Source organism: Plasmodium vinckei (genome assembly GCF_900681995.1).
Source record: "Plasmodium vinckei vinckei genome assembly, chromosome: PVVCY_11".
In the NCBI taxonomy this organism is placed as follows: Eukaryota; Apicomplexa; class Aconoidasida; order Haemosporida; family Plasmodiidae; genus Plasmodium; species Plasmodium vinckei.
This window is the reverse complement of record NC_051303.1, coordinates 552,275-576,932: the sequence shown is the minus strand read 5'-3', so window position 1 is coordinate 576,932 and position 24,658 is coordinate 552,275. Positions and strand designations below refer to the sequence as shown.

At 22.9% G+C, this 24,658-nt stretch overlaps 5 protein-coding genes across 5 annotated transcripts; 2 read left to right on the top strand and 3 right to left on the bottom strand.

The window, feature by feature from the left end:
• Positions 1 to 2,118: 2,118 nt before the first annotated feature.
• Positions 2,119 to 3,381, top strand: PVVCY_1101620 (glideosome-associated protein 40, putative; the record flags this gene model as incomplete). The annotated part of the gene is made up of 1 exon (XM_008626212.2): positions 2,119 to 3,381. The coding sequence occupies one exon, from the start codon at positions 2,119 to 2,121 to the stop codon at positions 3,379 to 3,381; it is 1,263 nt and encodes a 420-aa protein (XP_008624434.2).
• Positions 3,382 to 4,148: 767 nt separating this feature from the next.
• Positions 4,149 to 8,363, bottom strand: PVVCY_1101610 (conserved Plasmodium protein, unknown function; the record flags this gene model as incomplete). Its single annotated transcript, XM_008626213.1, has 9 exons — positions 4,149 to 4,423; positions 4,537 to 4,591; positions 4,678 to 5,355; positions 5,502 to 6,076; positions 6,207 to 7,489; positions 7,596 to 7,667; positions 7,778 to 7,845; positions 7,959 to 8,016; positions 8,107 to 8,363. 9 exons carry the CDS (start codon positions 8,361 to 8,363, stop codon positions 4,149 to 4,151), a joined length of 3,321 nt encoding a protein of 1,106 aa, XP_008624435.1.
• A 2,308-nt stretch (positions 8,364 to 10,671) lies between these two features.
• On the top strand, positions 10,672 to 12,572 carry PVVCY_1101600 (amino acid transporter, putative; the record flags this gene model as incomplete). Its single annotated transcript, XM_037634530.1, has 3 exons — positions 10,672 to 11,871; positions 12,001 to 12,359; positions 12,542 to 12,572. The coding sequence occupies 3 exons, from the start codon at positions 10,672 to 10,674 to the stop codon at positions 12,570 to 12,572; spliced, it is 1,590 nt and encodes a 529-aa protein (XP_037490622.1).
• A 1,696-nt stretch (positions 12,573 to 14,268) lies between these two features.
• PVVCY_1101590 (conserved Plasmodium protein, unknown function) lies at positions 14,269 to 16,959 on the bottom strand (the record flags this gene model as incomplete). Its single annotated transcript, XM_008626215.2, has 6 exons — positions 14,269 to 16,104; positions 16,194 to 16,255; positions 16,394 to 16,524; positions 16,609 to 16,673; positions 16,822 to 16,864; positions 16,946 to 16,959. 6 exons carry the CDS (start codon positions 16,957 to 16,959, stop codon positions 14,269 to 14,271), a joined length of 2,151 nt encoding a protein of 716 aa, XP_008624437.2.
• A 2,026-nt stretch (positions 16,960 to 18,985) lies between these two features.
• PVVCY_1101580 (phosphatidylinositol 3-kinase, putative) lies at positions 18,986 to 24,406 on the bottom strand (the record flags this gene model as incomplete). The annotated part of the gene is made up of 1 exon (XM_037634529.1): positions 18,986 to 24,406. The coding sequence occupies one exon, from the start codon at positions 24,404 to 24,406 to the stop codon at positions 18,986 to 18,988; it is 5,421 nt and encodes a 1,806-aa protein (XP_037490621.1).
• Between the last annotated feature and the right edge of the window lie 252 nt (positions 24,407 to 24,658).

Here is a 24,658-nt window from a genome sequence, read left to right as displayed (position 1 = left end):
ACTATCTCTATATAAATGTACCAATTGCACAACCTTGTGAATTGATAAGAAATAAATATTTACCCACACACACATGCAATTGTGTCTATACTATATTTGCATAGTAATCTATATGCGAAGGATAACTATAAGATATGGCAAAAATGCACAGTAAAAATACTAACTGATTAAATACTAAAATAATGCTATGTTGTTTTTGCTGCTCCGCTTCTATTTTTTGTATTGGTGGAAATAATCAGCACCAGCATGCACTGAGCATGTAGATATAAAAGGATTAAGAGGTACTATAACATATATGCATAAGTACAATCATTATAGCCTTAAAGCATGAACCATATTTTTATTAACATAAAATTTTTCAGTGTTATTTTTCATGATAAATTTTGCCTTATTATCGTATTATATATATAGTGTATGATATTTATAAGAATCTAAAGATGTAAATCTGTTTTTATTACTATACCATTTAGATAAATATATTAGTCATATTATGTTAAAATCTTTTGCTTCGGTTTCCTTTTTCCAAAAAGAAATAACCATTTTAATATGCGCGTGGAAACATATATTTTAGCGGTCTATAAGTATACTTTTTTTATTTCAAAGATTTCAATTCATATAAAATAGTAAGGCAATTTTTTTATAGAAAGATAGCATTCATTTTACACTATTAAAATTAGACAGGAGTTTTATTATTCTTTTCATTATTATTATTTGGTGGAAGTTCGGGGGGTTTACTGAACAATTGACAGATTAGCGACGACATGCATAGGCATATAAGGCGTGTGTATGCGTGCGCTAGTATTGCCTTACTATTTCAACTTAGTTTTTATTTTCATATAGCTTTTCATCACATATTCTATAATATAAAATTTGTTTTGTTTTAAATCATTGTCTATATTTAAAACAGCAAAGGAAAAAGAACGAAAAAAAAATTGTCTTATTTAAAAAACAGAAAAAGTGCAATCCCAAAGTTACACACAATTCGTCCAAAAAAAAAAACATACATATATTTTAAATTGTAGATTGAAATATTATGAGCATGCAATAAAATAAAAAAAAAAAAAAAACAGCCAGACAAAGACTGGAAAATATTCTCACGGTTAATAATAATTAGCATAAAAAAAAATAACATAATTTAGAGGAATATGCAAATTTAGATTAAAGTGTTAAAATAATTCTATGTTATTATGTAGGTAAAAAAATATAAAATAGGAAAAAATATATGTATTTTATCTTTTCTAAAATTAAAGTGTTCAAATGTAAATTCTAGCACAAAATAAAAAAATATATATGCATGAAAAAAATAATATTGCATATGCATAATATTTATGATTATTATTTTCCATTACACTTGTATAATAAATATATTTAGTAAATAATTTCCAATTTGAGTATAACATAAATACATTTTAGTTACACATTTTAAAATGTTAATAAAAAATGTGCAGTATTTATTAACAATTAATATTATTAACAGATATTATTAACAAATATTATTAACAAATCATATATTATTTATGTATATGTACACATTGTATGCATTTTGTTTGTGTATGCATAATTTACTACTTACACACACTAATAATAAAAAAAAAATGATTATGTAGCCAAATTTAATTAAAAATATAGTTTGTGTTTAGAAATATTATTAACAAAGAATAAAAAAAAAAAAAACGGAACGCAATATTATTAAATTAGTTGTATGAACAATATACGCATTTCTGAAAAAAAAAAAAATTCGCATATATTTAAGAGATAATATCTAGAAACGTGTGTTATAAATAATACATTGAATTTTTTTTTATATTTTTTTTTTTATAGACTTTGACAATTAAATGTTTTAATAGGAAAATAATTACATAAATATTATAAAAAAATATATATATAATAAATATACACACGCACGCACACATTTTACGCCTTTGCGTACACACATATATACATGTATGCATAGACAGATTTATTTAATTTAGTAGTAAAAATTAATACGATAAATAGAATAAAATGGAAAAGTTAAATTTGCCAGAGTGGACTGATATCGAAAGATATTTTAAAGATCCGGAATTAATAACTTCCGAGTTATTATTTGTTGGTTTGACATTATGTAACGTGTTTGTTATGTATCGGTTATTTTTGGATGTTATACCTTTTCCTATATTTGTTACATGGTGGCAATTAGCACAAGGTTTATTAGTTGCCTATGTGTGTGGTGAAATGGGTAAAGAATTTCCAAAATTTGCATATTTTCCAAAAGTTGAGATAAATGAAAATATGCTAAAAGTTTTATTTGTGCCATCAATTTTTTATTGTTTAATGCTTGTATTGTCAAATTATTTGTTATTTAAAACCCCTTGCATATCATCATATCCAGTACTTGTAAGTTTTACTGTTGTCTTTCATCACATAATTCGTTTTGTTGGATGCGGAGAAGAATATATGCCCCTAAGATGGAAATCCATAGCATTTTTATTGTCAGCATTTGTATTTGGATGTTTTGATTCTCAAACATCAGGAAAAGGCGTAATTATATGGGCCTTATTATATGCATTATTTTCAGCAATATTTAGAGCCGGTTTTATGCAAAAGATTATGCATTTAGTTGAAGGAAAAGGAAATACATTACATAATAATCAGCATATGTTAGGAGTTTTAATATTACCCGTATTAATTTTATTATCTGGTGAATGGAAAGTATTAGGACATATGCCATACAATATAACTTCTTTATATACATGGCAAGTATGGGGATGTTTAGTAACAGTTGGAGCATTACCTTTTGTTAAAAATGTTGTATCAAATAGATTAGTTAGAAGAACAGGACAAGGCCCATGGAGATTTTTAGAAATTATTTCGATAGCATTAGTATTTATGATTGGTTTAGGATATAATAAACCATCTTTTATGGGATATTTGGCTATTATTTGTGTAATTATTGGAAGATCTTTAGGTGCTTTTGATGTATTATTAAATGTTTCTGATTATATGATTTCTGAAGATGAAAGAAAAAGAAAAATGGAAAAATCGAATTATGCAAAAAGTAGACAAGGTACCCAAGCCTCTAAACCATTTTTATCATCAGGAGAAAATGAAGATGATGATGAAAGTTCATTTAGCTCAAATGATAGTAAAAGCTATCAAGGTTCTCAAGATTATGATGATAAAGAAAGTATAAATAGTAGTTCTAATCAATATAGTACACATAAAGGAACAAGTAGAATGGTTAGCTTTTCAAATCATACCAGTCATGAAGATATTTCTATTGATGAAAGTCGAATAGGAAGTGAACGTGATATAAATGCAAGAAGTTCAAGTTTCAAATCTAAACCTCAATATTCACGTAAATATTCTTCAAAGCAGGAGGTTATCGATTCTCAAGCTTAATATATATATATATATATAACTTGTTTTAAACTGTTCATTTTATCAATTTGATTTATGTTCAGCTTTTCTTTATTCATTGCCCCGTTTATTACGTTTACTACTTTTGCTATTTTTATATTCTTATATTATGTGTGTATGTGTGCCTATTACCGCAGGTGTTATTCTGTGTATTGTATATGTACATATATATATACACACTTTCACATGTGGCTATATAGATATACATTTTATTCATTAATAGATGAATTTATTTATTTTTTTGTAAATTTTTGATTTATAAAATGATGAAAAATAAATATTTGCGCAGGCTTGCGTATGTTTTGTCACTGCAAAGAGTGAAATGACTTTAAAAATGTTGACTAGGTTTTAAAGTTGTAATTTATTTTGTTTATTAAAATTGTATAATAATATTATCGATTTGGGTGTCAGCCAAATTGTCGGAAAACTTAAGCGGTTCCTTTTAAATTATGGTTTTGCACATGTTTTTTTTCAGGAATCTAACCTCACGTTTGTATGACCCAGTTTTATTTCACTAAGTGGAATGTTTATATTGAAAGTCTCTCAATTTTTAAAGATATGTTACATAAAAAATACGATAAATTTTGAAAAAATGAAAAAATGAAAAAAATACTGAAAAACAGATAAAATACATGTCTACATGTTTGAACAATTTATGTGTAATGGGGAAGTGATCACGTGGGGTAATGCACTTATAAGTATGTAGAAAAAATGATAAAAATAAAACTAAAAAAATAATATATTTTTTATTATAAATTTCTAAACAAATTATGTAAACTTATACTATTTTTATATTTATATGAATTATAAGAACCAGGAAATGATGATTTATTTTTTTTATAATCATAATTTTTGAATGGTCTAATATGAGTAGTATTATTTCTTTGAAATTTATTTGATCTTTGAGGGATTGAATTTGGAAAAAGAATTCCCATAATGCTTTCATAAGCTGGACTTTTACTTGTTGGATTATTTATATTCCCTTTATGTGAATCAGGGAAATATATTTTATTTTGTAAACCATCTGTTAATTTTGAAAAAAAAAAAAATATGATAACAAAATTTGCATTAAACAATAAAAATGAACATTCATGAGGTGAAATTAGGATTTCCAGATTTTTCATTTTTTAGACATACTTTCAGAAGGCATCTTAACGGAATCCCAAAAGGATAAGTCATTAAAACTTCCAACCTTAAAAAAGAAAATGTATTATGTAAGATTGTCTACATGTGAAAAAAAGAAATATATTATGAAAACATATTAAAAAAATAGTATACCTCTAAATCAAGATTTATGTTTGGAATATATTTTGTATCAAACCCTTCATCAACAACAAGAAGGTTAGACATAGTTGATATCATTTTTCCAATTTGAAAATAATTACATATTTTCATTAAAGGTCGTAATTCACATTTATATAAATTAAACCATTCATTTGGTAAATGGATAAGTTTAATTCCATATATACCATACTGTGATAAGATATGCATATTTTTAGCTATATTATATTTTTGTATAAAATTTTGTTTAGGCATTATAAAATCATCATATGTTAAATCAGTTTGATAAGATACTGGTGCACATAATTGTTTATTTATTTCTTCTTCATTCAATATAATTCCATTTTCTTTATATTTTAAAAATAATGAATTTTGTTTTTTACACACATGTATTACTAAGTTATATAATAATTTATGTAAATGATATCTTAATATTTCTAGATTTTTTTTTTTATTATAATTTTTATATCCATAATATTTTTCTCTATTTTCATTTAAATCATAATCCTCTACAAGATTATCCATAGATTTTGAAAACTTTCGTCCAATATTTTCATCATGTATAAAGTTATAATTATTTATATTTTTGTTTGAATTTAATAGTTTCATATAATTTATTTCTAAAATTTTCAAAACATTTGAAGTATTCCCATTTATGCACTCTTCAGCTATTTCCTATAGAAAGAAAAGTAATTCAAACATGGGTGTAAAAAAAAGTATAGTTATAACGTATGTAGAGATAATACTATGTATATACTTCATAACATTTACAAGTGTAATATGATAAACTGTTGTAAAGACGGGAACCTTGTGTGACATACCTTGTATGTTGCATCCTTGAAATATATTGCACTGCTTAACGAAGTAAACTTAGATTTTGCAATTGCCTTAAAATGACTTTGATCATCTGAAAAAAAATTATCATAATATTCTTGTGCTGCATCGAGAGTAATAACTTGCATAGTTCTACCATATCCTGCAATAATTAAATTTGGTATTTCTTCTAATAATTTTTTTAATTTTTTTGTTTTATAATAATTTAAATAAAAACTAAGTGGATATTGATCAGCGTATGTTTTATTCCATTCACTTTTTATTGAAGAAACAAAAACACCTATTAATTCATTTTCAATATCATCTAATTCATTAGAATTAAAAAAATGAGAATTTTTTGTATTCATATCGCTTGATAATACTTCATGTTTATACATATTTGAAGTGTCTTGTGTTTTATAACTTCCATTTAAATAATCTGACGAAACAGTAGTACCTGAATTGTTCAGAATATCTAAGATATTTGTTTTTTCTTTTTTATAAGATTCAGGCTCTTCTACAGTGCTCTTTGTATCCGTTTCGTTTTGGTTTGGACTTTCTTCAGTCTCATTAGTTTCATTCCCTAAGAATATAAATGTAAATAATTCGATAGAGTGTTGAAAATGAAGTTGGTGTGTGTGCAATTAAATAGCTAGCCATAATTTTTTTTTTTTTTTTTTTTTTTTTTTTTTGCACACACAAAATGGTATTACCTGTTCTTAGTATTTGTTCCTTGATTTTGTTTATCTCAGTCCATTCAATTTTTTGTCTTGCTGACAAAATAACGATAAGTTGAAATAGAAGAATGTGCAAATGTGTTTTTGGCAATATTCTAGGCAACAAATTTTTATTTTCATTATCTTTGTTAAATTGAGTAAAATAGGTAGGATGGCTATTTACTAATCCATTGTGATATATAATTGGATCATGAGTATTTTTGAAACGAGAAAAGTCTACAGAAAATTTTGGGTCACATTTATCAATACTGTTTGTTTTGCTCATATAATTAAGATCATGATTTTCAAAAATCGGATTATTATTTTGTCCAATAAATATATTTTTCCAATTATTTTCACACGATTTTGAATTATATAAAGGGGCATTTATATCATGAATAAAATCATTTTTTGGGTTAATAGTATTATTTCTTGAATTTATAGTCTTAATTATTTCAATACTATCAATTTTATTTTGTATATTTTTTTCATCATTATTTTGGCTAGTTGTTTTTTTTATTATATTACTATTTTCATCATCCAATTTTATATTTGTCTTATTTTCAATATACTGATTATAGTTTGATAATTTTTTACTATTAAATCGTGAGTATAAAGATTTTATTTTTAATTCATTACTAGTCATTGATTTTTTAATATTTTTTAATTGTGGTATTTTTGAATAATATGTTTCAGGAGTTATCCTAATTTTTATATCGTTTGAAAGTGAAAATATTTCAATTTCTTGTATTTCTTCTAAAAATGTTTGTAATTTATAAATACCACATCGTATTTGTAGAGCTTTTATATTAAATGTTTGTCCAAATATTTTTTTTATTTCTTGTGGTAATTTATTCAATGATAAATTATTATTTAAAGGTGTTTCTTCATTAGTCAATTTAGGATTATAATTTGTATATTCTGCAATAGTTCCTAATATTATTTTTACAAAAAATTTACAATCTTCATTCATTTTGGGAGTTTTATATTTTACTATTAAATTTTTTTCTATTTCTTCATTACTTTTTGCAACTGGAATATCTGTCTTACTATCATTTTCTTTTTCTATTTCGTTATCATTTTGTTTTTCATTTTCTTCATATTCATATATTAAACAATTATTTAAGCTTTTTAGGATATCATAAATATTGGTAAATCCTGCTTGCCCTAAATTTAAAACAGCATTATATTTTTTACAATATTCTCCAGATATTTTTTCTAGCTTAATTCCCTTATATCCAAAAGATTTTATAAGCAATATGATATTCCTTTTTGTATGCCTAAAAGAAATGCACACACATGAACATGTCATATTTTTTTTTACATTTTTTCGTCTACATTCTTTTTAGCAAAGAATGCACTTTTTTCTTATGTTCAAATGCTTACTGTTGAATTTTCTGATATATGTACAAAGAGTTTTGGGGTTTGAATTCTGGAGCGATTGGATTTAGCTTGCTCCTAAAAAAAAAAAAAATATATATAATATTATCAAATTATATGAACTGTTCAGGTAAAAAGCTACACATAATTTAAGTTACTACTTAGTTAAATTAATTTTTGTTGTTTACTCATATTTTTGAACATTATTTTTTTCTGAGGATAACATGATGTTTTCATTGCCATCATTTTGAATATTCTGCATTAAAAAAGGGATGTTATTTTTGCATTTGCTCGAATATCTATATATTTGTATGTGTGTATTTACATTTGAAAACATGTACATGCATATATATTTATATTTTTATTTACTAATCCAATTTGGTCAGTATTTACTTCCAGATTTTCTTCAGTTTTGGTATCGGTTTTCCTGAACAAATTGGCAATAAATTTTTTAGATTTATTTTTTAACACAATTTTGAAAGAATAAAAGGTTGCACATTTTATTTATTTTTTTTACTTTTCATTTTGTATGGAAGGGGAAGTTTCTTCTATTTTATTTAAGGTTGTTCCAATTTTTTTTTTTATATTTTCATTTTCACAATTTGTATCATTTGAACTATTCTTTAAATTGTCGTTTGTATTTGCACTTAAAACTTGGTCATTTGAATTTTCAATTTCAATGTTTTTCTGTATTTCTAAATCTGATTTTTCAGTAAATAAATTCGATGGGCTTGGCTTTTTGTCATTTAGACTCGAACTTGGTTCGGTATCCATATTTCTTTAAGTGTGAAATAAAATAATAAAATAAATAATGGATACTAGAGCGTTCACCCGTTCTTTTGTTTATACTTATATAGACATATGTATGTGTGCACTTTTATATTTTTATATATTAATAAGGATAATATTTATTTACCAATCTATAAATGTACATACAAATTATGTTGTTTTTACAGTTAGCTATTTTGACGAATTAACTATTGAAAGAATAGTGTAATATTTCATAAGGTTATATCATTATATGTTTTATGAAATTATATTTTTTTTATGGTGAATAAAATTTTAATATAATTTCCTATTATAATTAAAATATTAGCATATAGAAAGTTTAGGAATATGCTCTGTATATATACATATCTATTGAGCATATGTTATTATGTATATGTGCATATAATATTTTTTTTACCTTATTGTATATTCATTAAAATGATAAGCAGTGTTAAGAAAAAAAAAAATATATATACCTCATTTTCAACTTATTATTGTAGTATTTTTTTAATTGTCCTGAGTATATTATGCATATGCAATTGTTGTATCACAAAATGTATCATAAGCAATATATTGAAATAATAAATGCAAAAAAAAAAAAAAAAATTGATCTCTTATTTTTTATAACTTGATCTATATAGGTATAAAAAAAAATCAATTAAAGACAGGTCAGGAAATTTTACTAATATAAATACACACATGTATATATACAGTTAGAATAATAAAATGCCTCAGTAAATATTTGTTTAAATTTTAATTATGACTATGTCTTTCTTAAAAAAAAAAAAACATTCATTGAATAATTTTAACTTTATATTTTTTATATAGAAAAAAAATAATAAAAAAATTAATAAATATAATTTATATTTTTTGTTGTTATAGATATTACACAACTCAGTAATAAAAAAACAAAAACAAAAGAGCATTATCCATATATACACCTATCCCTCTATATATTTTGCTACGTTAATAAGATTTATTTTTGTTTTATGGCGGTGTATATATATGCGTACATACTTAAGTAGTCAATAAAAAATGAATAATATAATAGGCAGTAAGATTTAAAAAACTAAAACATTTGAGTAATATTTCTAAATATATATCCAAATTAATAAAAAAATTAATAAGTATAAATGTTATTCTAAAAATAAATATGTTCATGACTGTGCATATTTTATTAAACACAAAAAAAATTAAAAATACATAATGAGAAGCAATTGTCGTATATGTAATAAAGCAAACATTTTGCGAAGGATTAAACGGGGCTTATAGTTACACAATTTTTTTTCAATAATAAAAAATAGACTGGTCAAAGACGGGTTATTGAAATGTATGTATGCATATATATATTATATATTCTTTTTTAAAATATCTATATATATATATTGTTTCATTTTGTTTTCCTTTTTTTCGAATTTAAAGCATAATTTTGCACACACAAGCCCTTATGCTCATACTACGCAATATATAGTTATGTCTAAATTGTAAGGATATTGGCTATTTCATAAAAAAATAAACAAAAAAATGATCGAATAGGATTGTATAAATATTTAGGCATATATGATGATATAAAAACAACTTAATTATATTTTTTCACAAAAGGAATTTATTTTATTATTTTTTTGAAATATATAAGGATTTTATTATTATGGAATTATAATAAAAGCAAAATATACATGCACATTGATTATAAACTTGTCTACAAAAATAAAATATATATATGTAAGGATTTTTGTAAGCTTATATTCCTATTTGTTCATTTAAAAATTATAATAAATATATATATACAAACATGTTTTAATAATATATGAGAATAAAATAGATTAGACATTTGCCTAGCTAAGCAAATGTATCACATATATGCACAACTCTACAAATAAGCATGTATACATATAGTGGTTATTATTCTAGAGAATACCATAAAAAAATATTGTATATTTGACAATACATTCTTCTATTTATATTATTCTTTTTTGTTGTTCAAAATAATTTATGTATATATGTGGATGAGAGTGTGCAAAGAAAAATTTAGCTAGCTGTAAAAAAAAAAAAAAAAAAAAAAAGCTATTTATGTACATGCAATATTTTATGAGAATAAACAAATGATGAAATTTTAATGGGGAATATAAAATAAAACTATTGAGTTGTTATAATATATTTGTTTATTTTTCTAAAAATTGTAGAAATATTTTAGTTTTGATGAAATGCCTGTTTGATCAAGTAGCAATATCACACATCGAGATTTGTTCATGTACAGACAAGGATATATTTTGTTAGAATAAATGAATAATAAATTTTTTAAGTGTGCAAAAAAATGGAAACCCTATATAAAGAAATACCATTTTCAAAATTAAAAGATAATAAAATTACAAACAATAAAAAAAGGGACTTACATAAAATTGGTCAGTATCATAATAACTATTCGAAAATATTTCGAAACAAACATACATTAGGATTTCGAAGTATAGGAAGAACAAAAAGTTCAATAATAAAAAAAAATAAAAGTAAAAGATTGGGAATAATTACAAAGGAAAATATAATAAATTTAATTAGGCATAATAAAAGTGATGTACGAAAAATTCGATCTATACTATTTTTAAAAGCTTATGAACATTCAGAATTATTTCACAAAAAAAAACAAGATAGATTGGAAACATTAAAACTAAACAAATATAATAAATGTATTGAAGTAAAAGACGCAAAAGAAAAAGAGAGATTAAAGTTGTTAAAGTTATTAAAAAGTTATAATATAAAATATGAGGGTTATACAAATTTATATGATTTATGTGATTATTCAATTTATTTTTCTGAACAAAATCATAAAAATGTAGAAGAAATAAAAGATATCCAAATGTACAAAATAAATGAAAGAAAAAAAAAAAAGAAATATGATAATGATAATTTTTTGTATTATCTTGTATCTATTGGTATATCATATAATGATATAATTGAAATGGCAAGTGTCTTTGAAAATATGAAATATTTAAAATATTGTAATTTATATATGCTACCATGGATATATAAAAAAGTAAATGAATTCCATAACTATGATGTAAATACATTTGTTTTATATTGTGTAGTATATTCTATAACAACATTAAGTTCATCTTTATATTTATTTATAAAATATAAAACAATAGCTATTATATTTCCATTATTTATTACTTATATGTTTTTTTCTGCTCCATTTTTATTACAAGAAATAAATGGAGGTAGATTTGTTTTAGATGGTTGTATTTCTTTTTTTAATTCTATAAATACTTGTCATTTGCCAATAGCTATTTCTTTAATTATATCATATATATTGTCTATAATAAAATGCATAGATTCTATATGTTTACATTTGCATTATTTTTCTTACTATTTTATTGATAAAAATCCATGGGTATATAAAAATCTTAATAATAAAATATGTTCCAAATTTAATGGAAATCAAAACATTTGCAACATCGGTAGAAATATTTGTTCTTATAATATCGCTGATGGAAAATGTGAAATAAACACAATGAAGTTGGTAAGTCTCTACTTTTTTTTTTCAAATAGATTATGTATCTTTTATTTATGACTCATGTATATATAGAAAATGGCTAGCCAAAAAAAAAAAAAATAGGAATTGCTAATATCCACTGATTTACCTTTACAGAGTATGAAAATGTATGATACCTTATTAAGAAAATATACAGAACCAAAGACAACAAATTTTGGAGGGAATGTTGTATTATATTCATTCCTTTTTTTATTTTTATATAACAGTTTTTCAAAATATAAATCGTCTAATAAATTAATAAAATTATTTACATTTTTAATAATTTTTATTTTTACAATCGATATTATTTCTTTACGTGATTTTTCCCTTCTTGAGTTATTGTCAGTAGATTTAAATATTTCAAAAATATTCAACATTTTGTCAAATCATGATGTATGGATTTCATGTATGATCCATTGTATTGTTAGCATGTCTTTTCATTCCGGGATTTACTTTTACACATCCAAGGGACTTAGGTAGCCAAAAAAAGTATGAAAAAGTATAAAAAAGTAATAAATGTATAAAACAGTGTACAAAACAGTATACAAAACGATTGTCTTCCCTTTCTTCAGACTCGGAATCGATATAATATACTGCACATACCTGATTGTAATGTGTTGTTTCCTATTTGATATACTAATATTTATAACATTTTCAGTAATAATTGGGAAGAACTTAAAAAATATTGAGAATAATTATTATTTTTTACTTAAGCTGATAAAGAGAAATTTTTATTATATCCTTGTACCAGTGGCTCATAATTATTATAATAAATTTACTTTATTTTTGAGTATAGTATTTGCATTTATTTATTTAACCTTTATGCTTATATCAGCATCGAAAAGGATAGACATTTTATTTTTGTCTTTAAACGATATATTTCATTTTAGGGGGAAGACTAAACAAAAAATGATTACACTAGGATGGATATTTATATTTTGTTTATATTATATTTATAGATCTATAAATATAAATTATTTAGATATATGTATAACACAATTATCTCATATTATTATTTTATTAATTTTATTTTATATTAATTTTAATTTTTTTTGGATACGAGGGATAAAAAAAACAGCCAAAAAAATTGGATTATTTCCATTAGCTTTAAATATGATACTAATCTTTTTAAATGAATTTACATTTATGTATTTTGAAATCCTTTTAAAATTACAAAATAGAGTTTTATTATATTTTATCAGACAATTTATTAATATATTTATTATTCCATTATTTTCTATACTTACATATTCCACCCTCCAATGTATATCATGTCATAATCTAGGATATACCCCCTTTGGTCTCAAAGAAATTGTGATAAGCCAAAAAATGAAAAAAAAAAAAAAAGCAAACCTACACATCATTATAAAATAGACAACCTTTTCATGTATCAAATTTTATCTACTTGAGAAATAAGATATTGTTTGAACTTATTTTTCATGTGTCTATATATGTGTGTGTATTTTTTTTTTCTATGCAGACAAAGAGCTACCTACTAATTGTTGGGAATATTGACAAATCAAAGCATATCCAACTTGAATTCAAAAAAAATGCAAAATATATGAAATGGTTTAATATCTATTTGATAATTTTTTTTCGATATTTTGCTATGGATTTAATATTTGTGTGCTTTTTACATTTATGGAATGAATTTTTAATAAAAAATGAAGCTTTTTTTAATTTAGAGAATATAATTTGGGGAATCGATCCATATTTATTTTTTTTTCTACTTTATGTTATATATGTTTATATTTGTTATTTACATGTACCATTATTAATAATAATAAAAAAAAAGAAAATATTTAAAGTAAACAATTTTAATATTTTAGATTATCCTATCCCCTTTGATCAGATCAAACAAAACAAAAAAAACTCATTTTATGGTGAGTTTTCAATAAGGGGGTAGGACAAACATTTTTCATATTTTGTTTATAAAAACTGAATATATATATATACATTTATTTAAATTATTTGAATATCAAAAGTGTTACTACTATGACTAGATATGAGCAAGTATCAAAACAAATAAGTATGTCTATAGCATATGCGTGTGAAAATAATTGGTATAACTTTATATGGTGAAATGTACCATCTATACAAAAAAAAAATTAAAAATATTATAAAAGTTACACAAAAATATTTGTTACAAAATAAAGAACAAAATTGGGAATAGAAAAAGAGAATCTTTTAAAGAAACAACATACAAATATTTAAGTCTCGAAAAAAAAAATGGAAATAAATAAATAACTGATATAGATTAATGAAAAATTATTCGAAGAATATTTTGTATAATAGTTAGAAGGTTAAGCATTTTTTGCGATCCCATTTTTCAAAGAGATTTAAAATGTCTTTTATATTTCTTTTCTTTTTTTTTTAAATAAATTTTTAATTATTTTTGTAATGAAAGTTTGGAAATATTGTTTGTTTTTTAATATTCCCTTCATTTGTTCTGAAATATCCATTACCTGGTAAACTAGTATTTTCACTCAAATTGGGCAGCATTACTTTATTTTTTGGATTCATATTTGTATAATATGTATCTAGACCATACATTATTTTATCAGAGGTTGGAATGTTTGTACTGACTCCTTTAATGTTAGTAACCTTTTCATTATAAAAATCGTAAAACTTGTTAATATTTTTAATACTATACAGATTTTTGTCTATATATCGTGTATTTTTAAATTGTGCATTTTCTTGAGCATACACATTATTATTATTAAGACTATTTGGATATTTTAATTTACTATCATTTATAAATATATCATTTTCTTTATTTATATTTTGGGGTATATATATTTGTTTATTTTTTATCATATTTTTATTTTGGGTATTATTTGTATATTGATTAAAATTGAATGAGACTGGATTATAATTTTTATTCATAAATTTATTTTTTTGCAACTGATTTGTGTTACTATTTGTTTTTACATATTTTTCTTTTTCATTTGTATATCCTGAATATTTATTTCCATATTTTAGTTCATTGGCTTGTCCAAAGTTACTATTACCTGCACCGTTTAGGTAATTTTGGCTTTTATTATTTCTACCATTATTTTTTGTTATAAAAACATTCATTGAATTTGGATCTCTTTTCAAAGAGGAAACATATTCATTCCCATTTTGTATATTTAACATGTTCATATAATTTTCATTAAGATAAACATTTTTTGTATGTATTCCCGAATTTTTATTCCAATCATTATTTTGAATCTTCATGTTGCCTGAACTGTTCATAATATTGGTATTTCCATTTTCCCGTTTTATTTCTTTTCTTTCATTATTGATAAGATTATTGTTGGATAGGTATGGAATGTTATGTGCATTGTTTTTATAATATATTTGCGCATGCTCATTTTCTGAACGGTTAATATTGTTATGCCCGTTTTCTGAACGGTTAATATTGTTGTGTCCATTTTCTGAACGGTTAATATTGTTATGCCCGTTTTCTGAACGGTTAATATTGTTGTGTCCATTTTCTGAACGGTTAATATTGTTATGTCCATTTTCTGAACGGTTAATGTTATTATACCCATTTATATATTCAGTTTGCAAATTATTAATTATTTTTTCTTCTTTTCGATTTAAAAAATATTCACCAGTCATATAAACCGTATTGTTATTTTGCTTGTCATTTATTCCGATTTCAGTATTTGCATTTATAAAATTGTAATTATTTTGTTTATGCCCATTTATGTTGTTTGTATCATCATGAATGGTATTTCGATTTTCCACTACCTGACCAGCAATGTCATTATTTGAAATTGTTACCGAATTATTTAATTCTTCGTTATCAGATAATATTTCATTTTTTTCTACATATGAAGATATTTGCTCATTAGAATGAGCATCTTCCTCTACAAATTCTTTTTCATTTTCTCTTATTCGTAATTCTTCTTCTAATACTTTATTAATTTCTTGTCTGATTTTTGCAAAATCTCTCAAAGAATTTGGACATAATGAATCCTTAAGTATATCATTTCTTAGCTTTGCTGCTAAATCACAATCAAATCCACATTCCTCTAAATCTTTTTTATCTACATTTTCTTTAGCCATAAAACAATTATACTCCCTTTCAAGTTTTATCATTTTTGATAGTATATCTAATTTTTCTCTTTTCATTTTATTCATTCCTCTAGTCCTAATACCTTTATATCCTTCAATTATGGTTTCCATTATTTCTTTATCGATTGCTTTTGACAACATCAATCTTAGTTCCTCCTACAAAGTTTAAAAATGGTATCCATATTTACTCAAATATATGCAATAAAAAAAGTGGATTTATAAAAAAAAAAAAAATTATTTTTTACCTTAATTTTCTCGGCAAATATTTGATCATCAACCTCGAGTTCCTTTAGGTGATTTAAATACACTGCACAAAAATGGTATTACATGTATATGCATATATTTTCATAAATATATTTACACATGGATATAGACAAGCAAACAATCGTGTACATAATTACAAAGTAAAATATATGGGGATTTATGTATCAATGCATAAACATACTTTGTTGTTGCTCAATATATGGCTTCAATTTAACAAAAAATTCATCAACAAATGAAATTGTTTTTTTAAAACTTTGATTCCATAATGTTTGTGGCTTAAAGGTGCATTCTTTTTCCTCTTCTTCCTGTTTTCTAAAGCGTATAAAATAGGGTGATGTATATCTATATGATTAAATAATGTTTTTATTTGGCAATTTTTTGAAAAGATGGTCTTACTGTTTTTCTAGAGACACTTTCAGTTGCTTGTTCATTTCATCTTTTATCGCTTTTTGTTGCATTAGCTATAAAGGGGCAAACATTTGAAATATATATATATATTTAAAAAATAATTTCCATAATAATAATATTTGATATGTAAAATATTTAGTATCCATATTTTATGTGAAATGTGTATATACATATATTAATTATCAATATGTTTGTTTTTACATTTCTCCATTTTTTTCCCCAAAGAATATTTTGCTTTTTTTTTCTAAATAAAAAAAATAAAAATAAAGCATTCTAGAAAATGATAAAAAATATTTTTAATATATTTGTATTGTCATTTTTTTACTTTAAAGAGTTCATGTTGGTAGTATAATATTTTTATTGAAGGTTATTTTTATGGTTTATCTCGTTTTTTTTTATTTTTTCAAAATACAAAAATGTTATATGCTTCCTTCTTTCGGCCCTTTCTATGTCTTATATAAGTTTGTATAAATATTTGTATAATTTGATCTTTGTTTTTTATTCAAATTTTTGAATATAGATCTACAAAATTATCTTTAATTGTTCTTTTAAAATATAACAAAACTCGATTTCTTTTTTCAAAATTGTTAAGCGTGTAAAAGACAAACTATATTATAGACAGATGAATAATTGGTACGTATGCAAAAACAAAAACAAATATGAGTAAAAAAGAAAAGTAAAGAAACGAAAGAAATATGACAAGGTTAGAACAAAAAAAAGTGTTGTGAATACAAATTCAATCGTATAAAACAAATTAAAAATGTGTAAATATAATACATTTGTAATCACTATTAAGTTTTATTTTTAATTCTTAAAATAAAGCTTATTCAATTTGTTAATTGTTAATATAATTTTTTTTAATTTCTTTAATAATGTAGAGCAATTTATTTGCTTTTAATTTATCTATATATAGAAATCGCTGTTTTTTTTTTCAATGTATTAGTATAATTATTATTTTATTTTTTTTTTTAAATAAAATAACGGTTAACTAAAAAAAAAAGCACCAAAATTTTTAACAAAATTATCATTTAAAAATTTAGACTTATAAATTTCTTTAATCTCATGAATAAAAAAGAGAAAATATTTATCTTTATTTAATAAATGAATAATTTTGAGCTTTATATTTTCATTGATATTTATATATATGAAAAAAAACAATATACATATATCAAATAAATGAAATAGGCAGCTTTAATTATACAACATGCAAATATGTTTTTTGAGAATATAATAATTGTAGACTTAAATATTTACTTATTAAGAGGGCTAGAAATTTCATTCTTTAAACTTGTGTGCATAATTATGCATAATTTATATTTGTATTTTTAAAATAACATTAAAAGGGCTATTTATATGTATGCATATATATATAAGACATTTTTTCCCTTGCCTGTTCATATTTTTTTTATTCTACAAATATGCCCAATATGTGTGTGTATATAATTTTCTATATTATTTCACCTTAACATGTAATACTATTTCATAAAATTTTTTTTTTTTTGTTTCCTTTAATTTCTGTTTTGTTCATAATATTTTTAAAAACTCACTACATTTTTGGCTATTTTATATATATGTACATGTATTTTTTGCTTAACTAATGTGTGTGCAACTGTTTGTAGCTTTTTCTATAATGTTTGTACCAACCTGAAAATGCCAACAAAATGAGCCATATTTTTATCTTATCCCAAATTATGCAAAAATACAATTATATATTTTTTGTGGGATATATCATTATAAGCAAAAATTATAGGATTACTTTATTTCTTGACTATATAAACAAAAAAAAATGATTAGATTAAATTAAATTAAATTACATTTTAAAGGCTAGTATTTGTTGGTCTTATCATTAAAACCTTTGTATGGATAGCAGAAAGATATGTTATAGGTTATCGCATATAACTATTACTTATAAAAATTTCTTTTCTTTTTTTTAAATGATAATTTATTTCGAGAGGTATAATTATATACAAAATAAAAAATATTTTTATTAAATTAGAGTTAATGATTATTCGTAGACAAAAATATGTACATATATATATAATAAGAATCTGATGCAGTTTTCATATTTGTTTATTCATTTTCTTATATATTACTTAGTGTAGAAAAATGAATTTAAAAAATGTAAATATCAACAAAAATGTGAAAAAAGGAAAATATTGAAAATGATATTTTGTGCAACGATGGCACAGAATGTGACCATTGTAAATGCAGTACAAAAAAAGGGTAGAGATAAAATAATATCGAAATAAAGAATAACATATATATATATGGCATAAATATAATGTTTTATCCCCCAAGATTATCATTGAAAGCATGCACATGCTGATAAAGGGATAGTGGAATAATTTTTTTTTTGTAAAATATATCACTTCCAGTTTAGGGCCCATTCATGAAGCTTATCTACAACTATTGGGAAAAGTGTCTTAACAGATGCATTAATAACTTCCAAAAATTGAATTTCTGCAGCTTCATCATTTAAATCTAATCTAAATTTTTCTTGAACTTTTAAAACACATAATTCTGGTGCCGTTTTCATATCCTTTAAACCCGATTCACACATAGAATCTAATAAGCTTATAATTAATGTTGAATGGTATCTTAAATATTTATATGCTAAACAACATTTTTTTAAAAATTGTTCATATCCTACACTTTGAGCCCCACCCATTGCTTCAATCATTTCTTTACATAATTTCATAGGAGGTGAAAATGGTTTAGGATCTTCACCAAATATATATCCAAAATCAATATGAAAAAAACGGCCATCATTAGATACCATTAGATTATCTAAATGTCGGTCTCCTATTCCTAATATGTAAGTAATAACACTATAACCAGCACAACTTGAAATAAAATTCTCTAAGATTTCTCTATCAAATCCTAAGGGTGTATTTCTTTCTTTACTATGATGAATAAAATATTGTCTAATCTCACCATTATAATTTTTTTTTATAGAAGAAATTGATTCAGCATAATCTACAAATTCAATAAATCCATCATTAGTCGATAAAGCTAAAACTCTATATAATGTTAATTTTAAATTTAATCCATACTTTTTCCAAATATTATCAATTATATATATAACTTGTATTACTAAATGATCTTGTCTTAAATCATCTCCTGCTTTATATATATATTTTTTAATAGTTAGTTCATATATTTCATTATATTTTTTTACACGTTTTTTATTAATACTATTTTGTTTGTCTTTTTGTGTTAGTCCATTTTCTACTTTATCATTTGAGGGATCATTTTCTTTTTTACATAATTTCGAGTCTGGTTTTTCCAAATTATTTATGTCACTTTTCTTTTTCATCAATGAGTTTGAAGTAGGTGTAACTATCGAATCAGTGTCTATTTTTTTATTTTCAAAATGGGAAAAGTCAGGATTGAAGGTATAATCATATTCTCCATAGTTTTCATTAATATCTGCTAATGAATCATCATTATTATATTGTCCCTTACCATTTGATATTTTTATTTTCATTTCCTTTAAAATATCGGTTCTTACTTTTGTATTTTGTTTCTTTCCATCTTTAAGAAGCTCACTATTTTGTGAAGGACTTATTCGTTCAATTTTTTGTTTTTTATAAAAAATAACATTATTTTCACATTTTATGTTTTTATAATAATATTGAAAATCTTTTGCTTTATCAAATGAATTATATAATGCTTTAATAAATTTTGAATCATAAAAATGATATAAGGAATAATTTTTTTTTTTTTTTTTTATATTTTTTTTTAAATATTTTTGTTTATTAATAATTAAATTATGATAATCTGAATGAAATAATTTTATTTTTTTTCTAACCAAACAAGCTATAACAATAGGATATAATGATGATCGTAAAACATATGAATGTTCAGGTAAAAAAGTTAATAATTCAGTATTTGGATCTATTGGCAAAATTAAAGGAGTAGTTACTTTTTTAATCTTTTGTTCTTGAACTATATTTATTGAATCATCTAAATTTTCAAAACTTTTATCATCATCACTATAATTAAGGAAAAATCCAAAACTGTCATTATTTTGTAAAAAATTGGAAAAAAAAGAACTATCCCTATTTTTTTCAATTTTCACTACTTTAGAATCATCAATATAATTTATTACATATCCACTACTTTCATTATCAAAATTGTTGTCATGATTTCGATTATGACTAACATTACTTATAGCATTACTATTAATATATTCATCAGACATATTACACTTTCTTTCATATTGAAATGCATATTTATCTTCATCCGCATTAAAATGGATACTGAGTTCTGGGCTTAGGTAATATATAGAGTTGCAAAGGTCGTCTGGCATCGCTTTAATATTCTGATTCCTTTTTAAAGAGTGATATTCTTCATGTTGATTGACAAGAGATGCATTAGACGGCGTAAAAGTTGATAGCAAACTTGTAGAGCCATTTTGAAGTGACCCTCCTTCAGTTGTGGATTTATTTAAAACGGTAGTATCTATAGGGTTAGAAGAAAAATTGTCATTGTTTTTTTGAATTTCGAAAGTATGAGAAAAATTGTAAACATTTTGATCAGTAATAAATATATTATTTTTTATAAAATTTTTGACATTTATATAGCCAAAACATTGTCTATAATAAAATAGATTTTTTCTAATTTTTTTTGTTTTATTTTGAATATGATCACTTTTATTTTTAGCTATTATTGTTAGGTAAAGTAACTGATTACGAAATCTATTTTGATTTTTTAGAATTTCTAAAATTTTTTTTTTTTTTTTTGAATTGGATTTAACTAGCTTATTTATAAATAATCTATGAACATGTAAATATAATTTTCCATTATGTTTATCTTGTGTTTCACTAAGAAGAAACCAATATAAATAGATAGACAACTTTTTAGATTTCACGCATTTATGTATTAATATATCAATGAATAAATCATCGATACGTTGATAATTAAATGTTCTTAATCGTTGTACAATTTGAAATAAATATAATTTTAATTGTTCTTTTTTTGCATTTTTAATTATATCTATAATATATTTTTTTATAACATTATAACGCATATATAAATGAAATAATTCTAAGCAATTTTCTAGAGATGGTTTTGACCATTTTCTTAACAAACTTATTGCTTCTTTTTCTTCATTTTTATTTTTCCAATTTACAGATTTAATAAATTTTCCCAATGTTTCTTTACGGTTTACTAAAAATAAACGAAATTTCCATAAACATTGTTTTCCTTCATCATTTATTTTAGGTAAAGGGGTACTTAAAACATAATTTAATATTTTGATCTCATCTATAGGTGGTGTACTAATAGATATATTTTTATCTTCATATTTCTCTTTTGAAAAAAAATTAAATGGATAATCATCATATCTATTTATATTACTTAGGTTTATATTTTTACTAATTCTATTTGTATATTTACTAATATGATCAAATATATCATTCATTTTTTTTTCTGTATATCTATGACGTTTATTAAAGTCTCGAATTACATCCACTGTATTTCTCTTACATAAAATATTTTTTTTTTTTTCAGAATCCTTTTTATTTTTTACCATCTTAGACTGGTTATTTAAATAGTTTGCATCGTTTTCCTTTACTTCACTTACTTTTCTATCATCATATAAATAATTGGGAAGAAATAAATTTTGATCTCTACTTTTTTTTTGCCTTTTTGCAACTGATTTGGCAAATTTATTAAAACTTAAATCACTAGCATTATTAGCACTACTAGCATCTCCAACATAATCAAAAGAATTAAAAAACCAATCATAATTTGAACCAGTGTTATGATAATAATTTGAATATTCAATTTCTTTATTTCCTATATCATTAAAAATATTTTCATGAAATCCAATTAACTTTTTTTTCTTTTCATTATAGCATATTTTAGCTTTATTAAAACTTACACAATTAAATATTAAGTAGCCTTTTATTTTTTTTTCTTTAAAAATTTTAAACTTTTTATATATATTTATTATATCTTTAAGTAATTTAAATGTATTTCTACTTTCAACATTTGGTGATCTACCATTATGTAAATCGTATAAGTAGCTATATTTTTTTATATAACTATATCCATTTTTCCATTTTAATAAATTTTTATTTTTTATCCAATATATATCTGTCATATTATTTGAAAATTGTTCATCCTTTTTTTTATTGATCTCATTTAAACTTGTGAAAACTTTACACTTTTTATTCTGATTAACTTCATATTTTATATATCCTATTTCTTTTATTCGATGATTGCTTTTGTCTATTTTTCCATTTTCTACCTCTTTCTTATATATTAATTTTTTTTTCTCAAAGGTTTTATAATTTTTTATGATATTCCTTTTTAGGGAATTTATAAAATGATCCATATGTTTATATTTTAATAAATTTAAGTAAAAGTTTTTTTGTTTATGTGAAGGAGTATAATTACAATACTTTCCCTCTCTAAGCAAGCCCACGTTAAAGCTGTTCAAGCTGCTCATAGAGTTTTCACCATTTGGGGTTTCTTGGCAGTTATCATGTATATTACCTCCTAACGAGTTTATTTCTTCGTCCTTTCCTTTTTGGCTAACCTGATGAATCGTATTATGAATATGTAACACCTTTTTTGTATATGGTCTGAGTTTATTATTTGACTTTATAAGACTAACTTTATATTTTTTTTTTTTTATTATAAATTTGTCAATAGAAAATTTGGTGTGCGCTATTATTCTATTTTTTGTGTCGCTCTTACTAGATATGCATTTTTCCTTTTTTATATTTTTTTTTTTTAAATTACAAACATTTAATAAATCATTATATGCATAATTGTTTTTTAAAAAACGAAAAAGGCTTTGCTTTGATTTATTTTTCGAGCCATTTTTGATATAAATAATATTCCTCCTCAATGCTTCAGCAACATGTCTAGTAACACGATGAGCAGTTTTACTAGCTGTTATATTATGATTGTTTTTGTCATTACTTCCTGTGTAATACATATGCCTTATTTGAAGGCCCTGCTTTAAAACACCATTTTGAGTAAACAATCTACAAAATGAATAATAACTTACATCCGTATTATTTTTATTTTGAAAAATAAATAATAAATAACTATTTGTGTTTAATTGCCGATATTTCACTGGAAAAGATATTCTTTTATTTAATATAAATATTTTATTTATGATTTTATTTTTTTTTCTTTCTATAAACATATCAATTGGGTCACGATATTCTTCTTTTTTTTTTTCAACGTTTATATCAATTTCTGTGTTTTTTTTTTTTTTAATTTGGGTTTCATCAGCTTCACCTTTTATTTTAATCTCATCACATTCGAGAGTAACTGGGTGAGAAAAAAATTCATTGTCTATAATTAAATAACAAGTTATAAAAAAATTATTTTGGTTTTTTTCCTTCCACCATTCTTTATAATTTATATTTGTGTAATTAGATATAGAATTATTATGTTTATTCTCGTCTTTTTTATCAGTAAGATTTTGATTTTTATTTGTTTGTATAGTACATGATGAGATTGAATCAATTTTTTTTTCTAGTTTTTGGTTTTCTATTTGTTCTTCTTTTTTTTCTACAGTATTATTATCAGTATTTTTTAGTTGGGTATTTTCCACTCGTAAGTTTCCATTTCTTTTTTTTTTCAATGTAAACTTTTTTAAATATATTATTTTTTTTATTAATTTTTTTTTCTCATCATATATTTTTTTCCCAATAATTATATCATTATTATCTTTAAGGCAAATACAAAAGCGTAGCTTTATAGTAACATAAAAATCTACATCCTTTATATTTGCCTTCTCACTGTTTTCTTTATAGTCCATTTTATATATTCATTGGGAATAGAAAACAAAAGAAAGCAGTAGCATATGTATTAATAGGATCATATATACATGTTTCTCTTTTTCGTTTTCCTTCTTCAAATCTGATTAATGCTATAATAAATCTTTACAAAATGGTATATATATATAAAACCATAGCAGTATTTAAAAAAAATGCATATATTTATAAAAATTAAATAACAAAACAAACACAAAAAAACAAAAACAAACTTTTCTTAATTTTAATTATTTTTT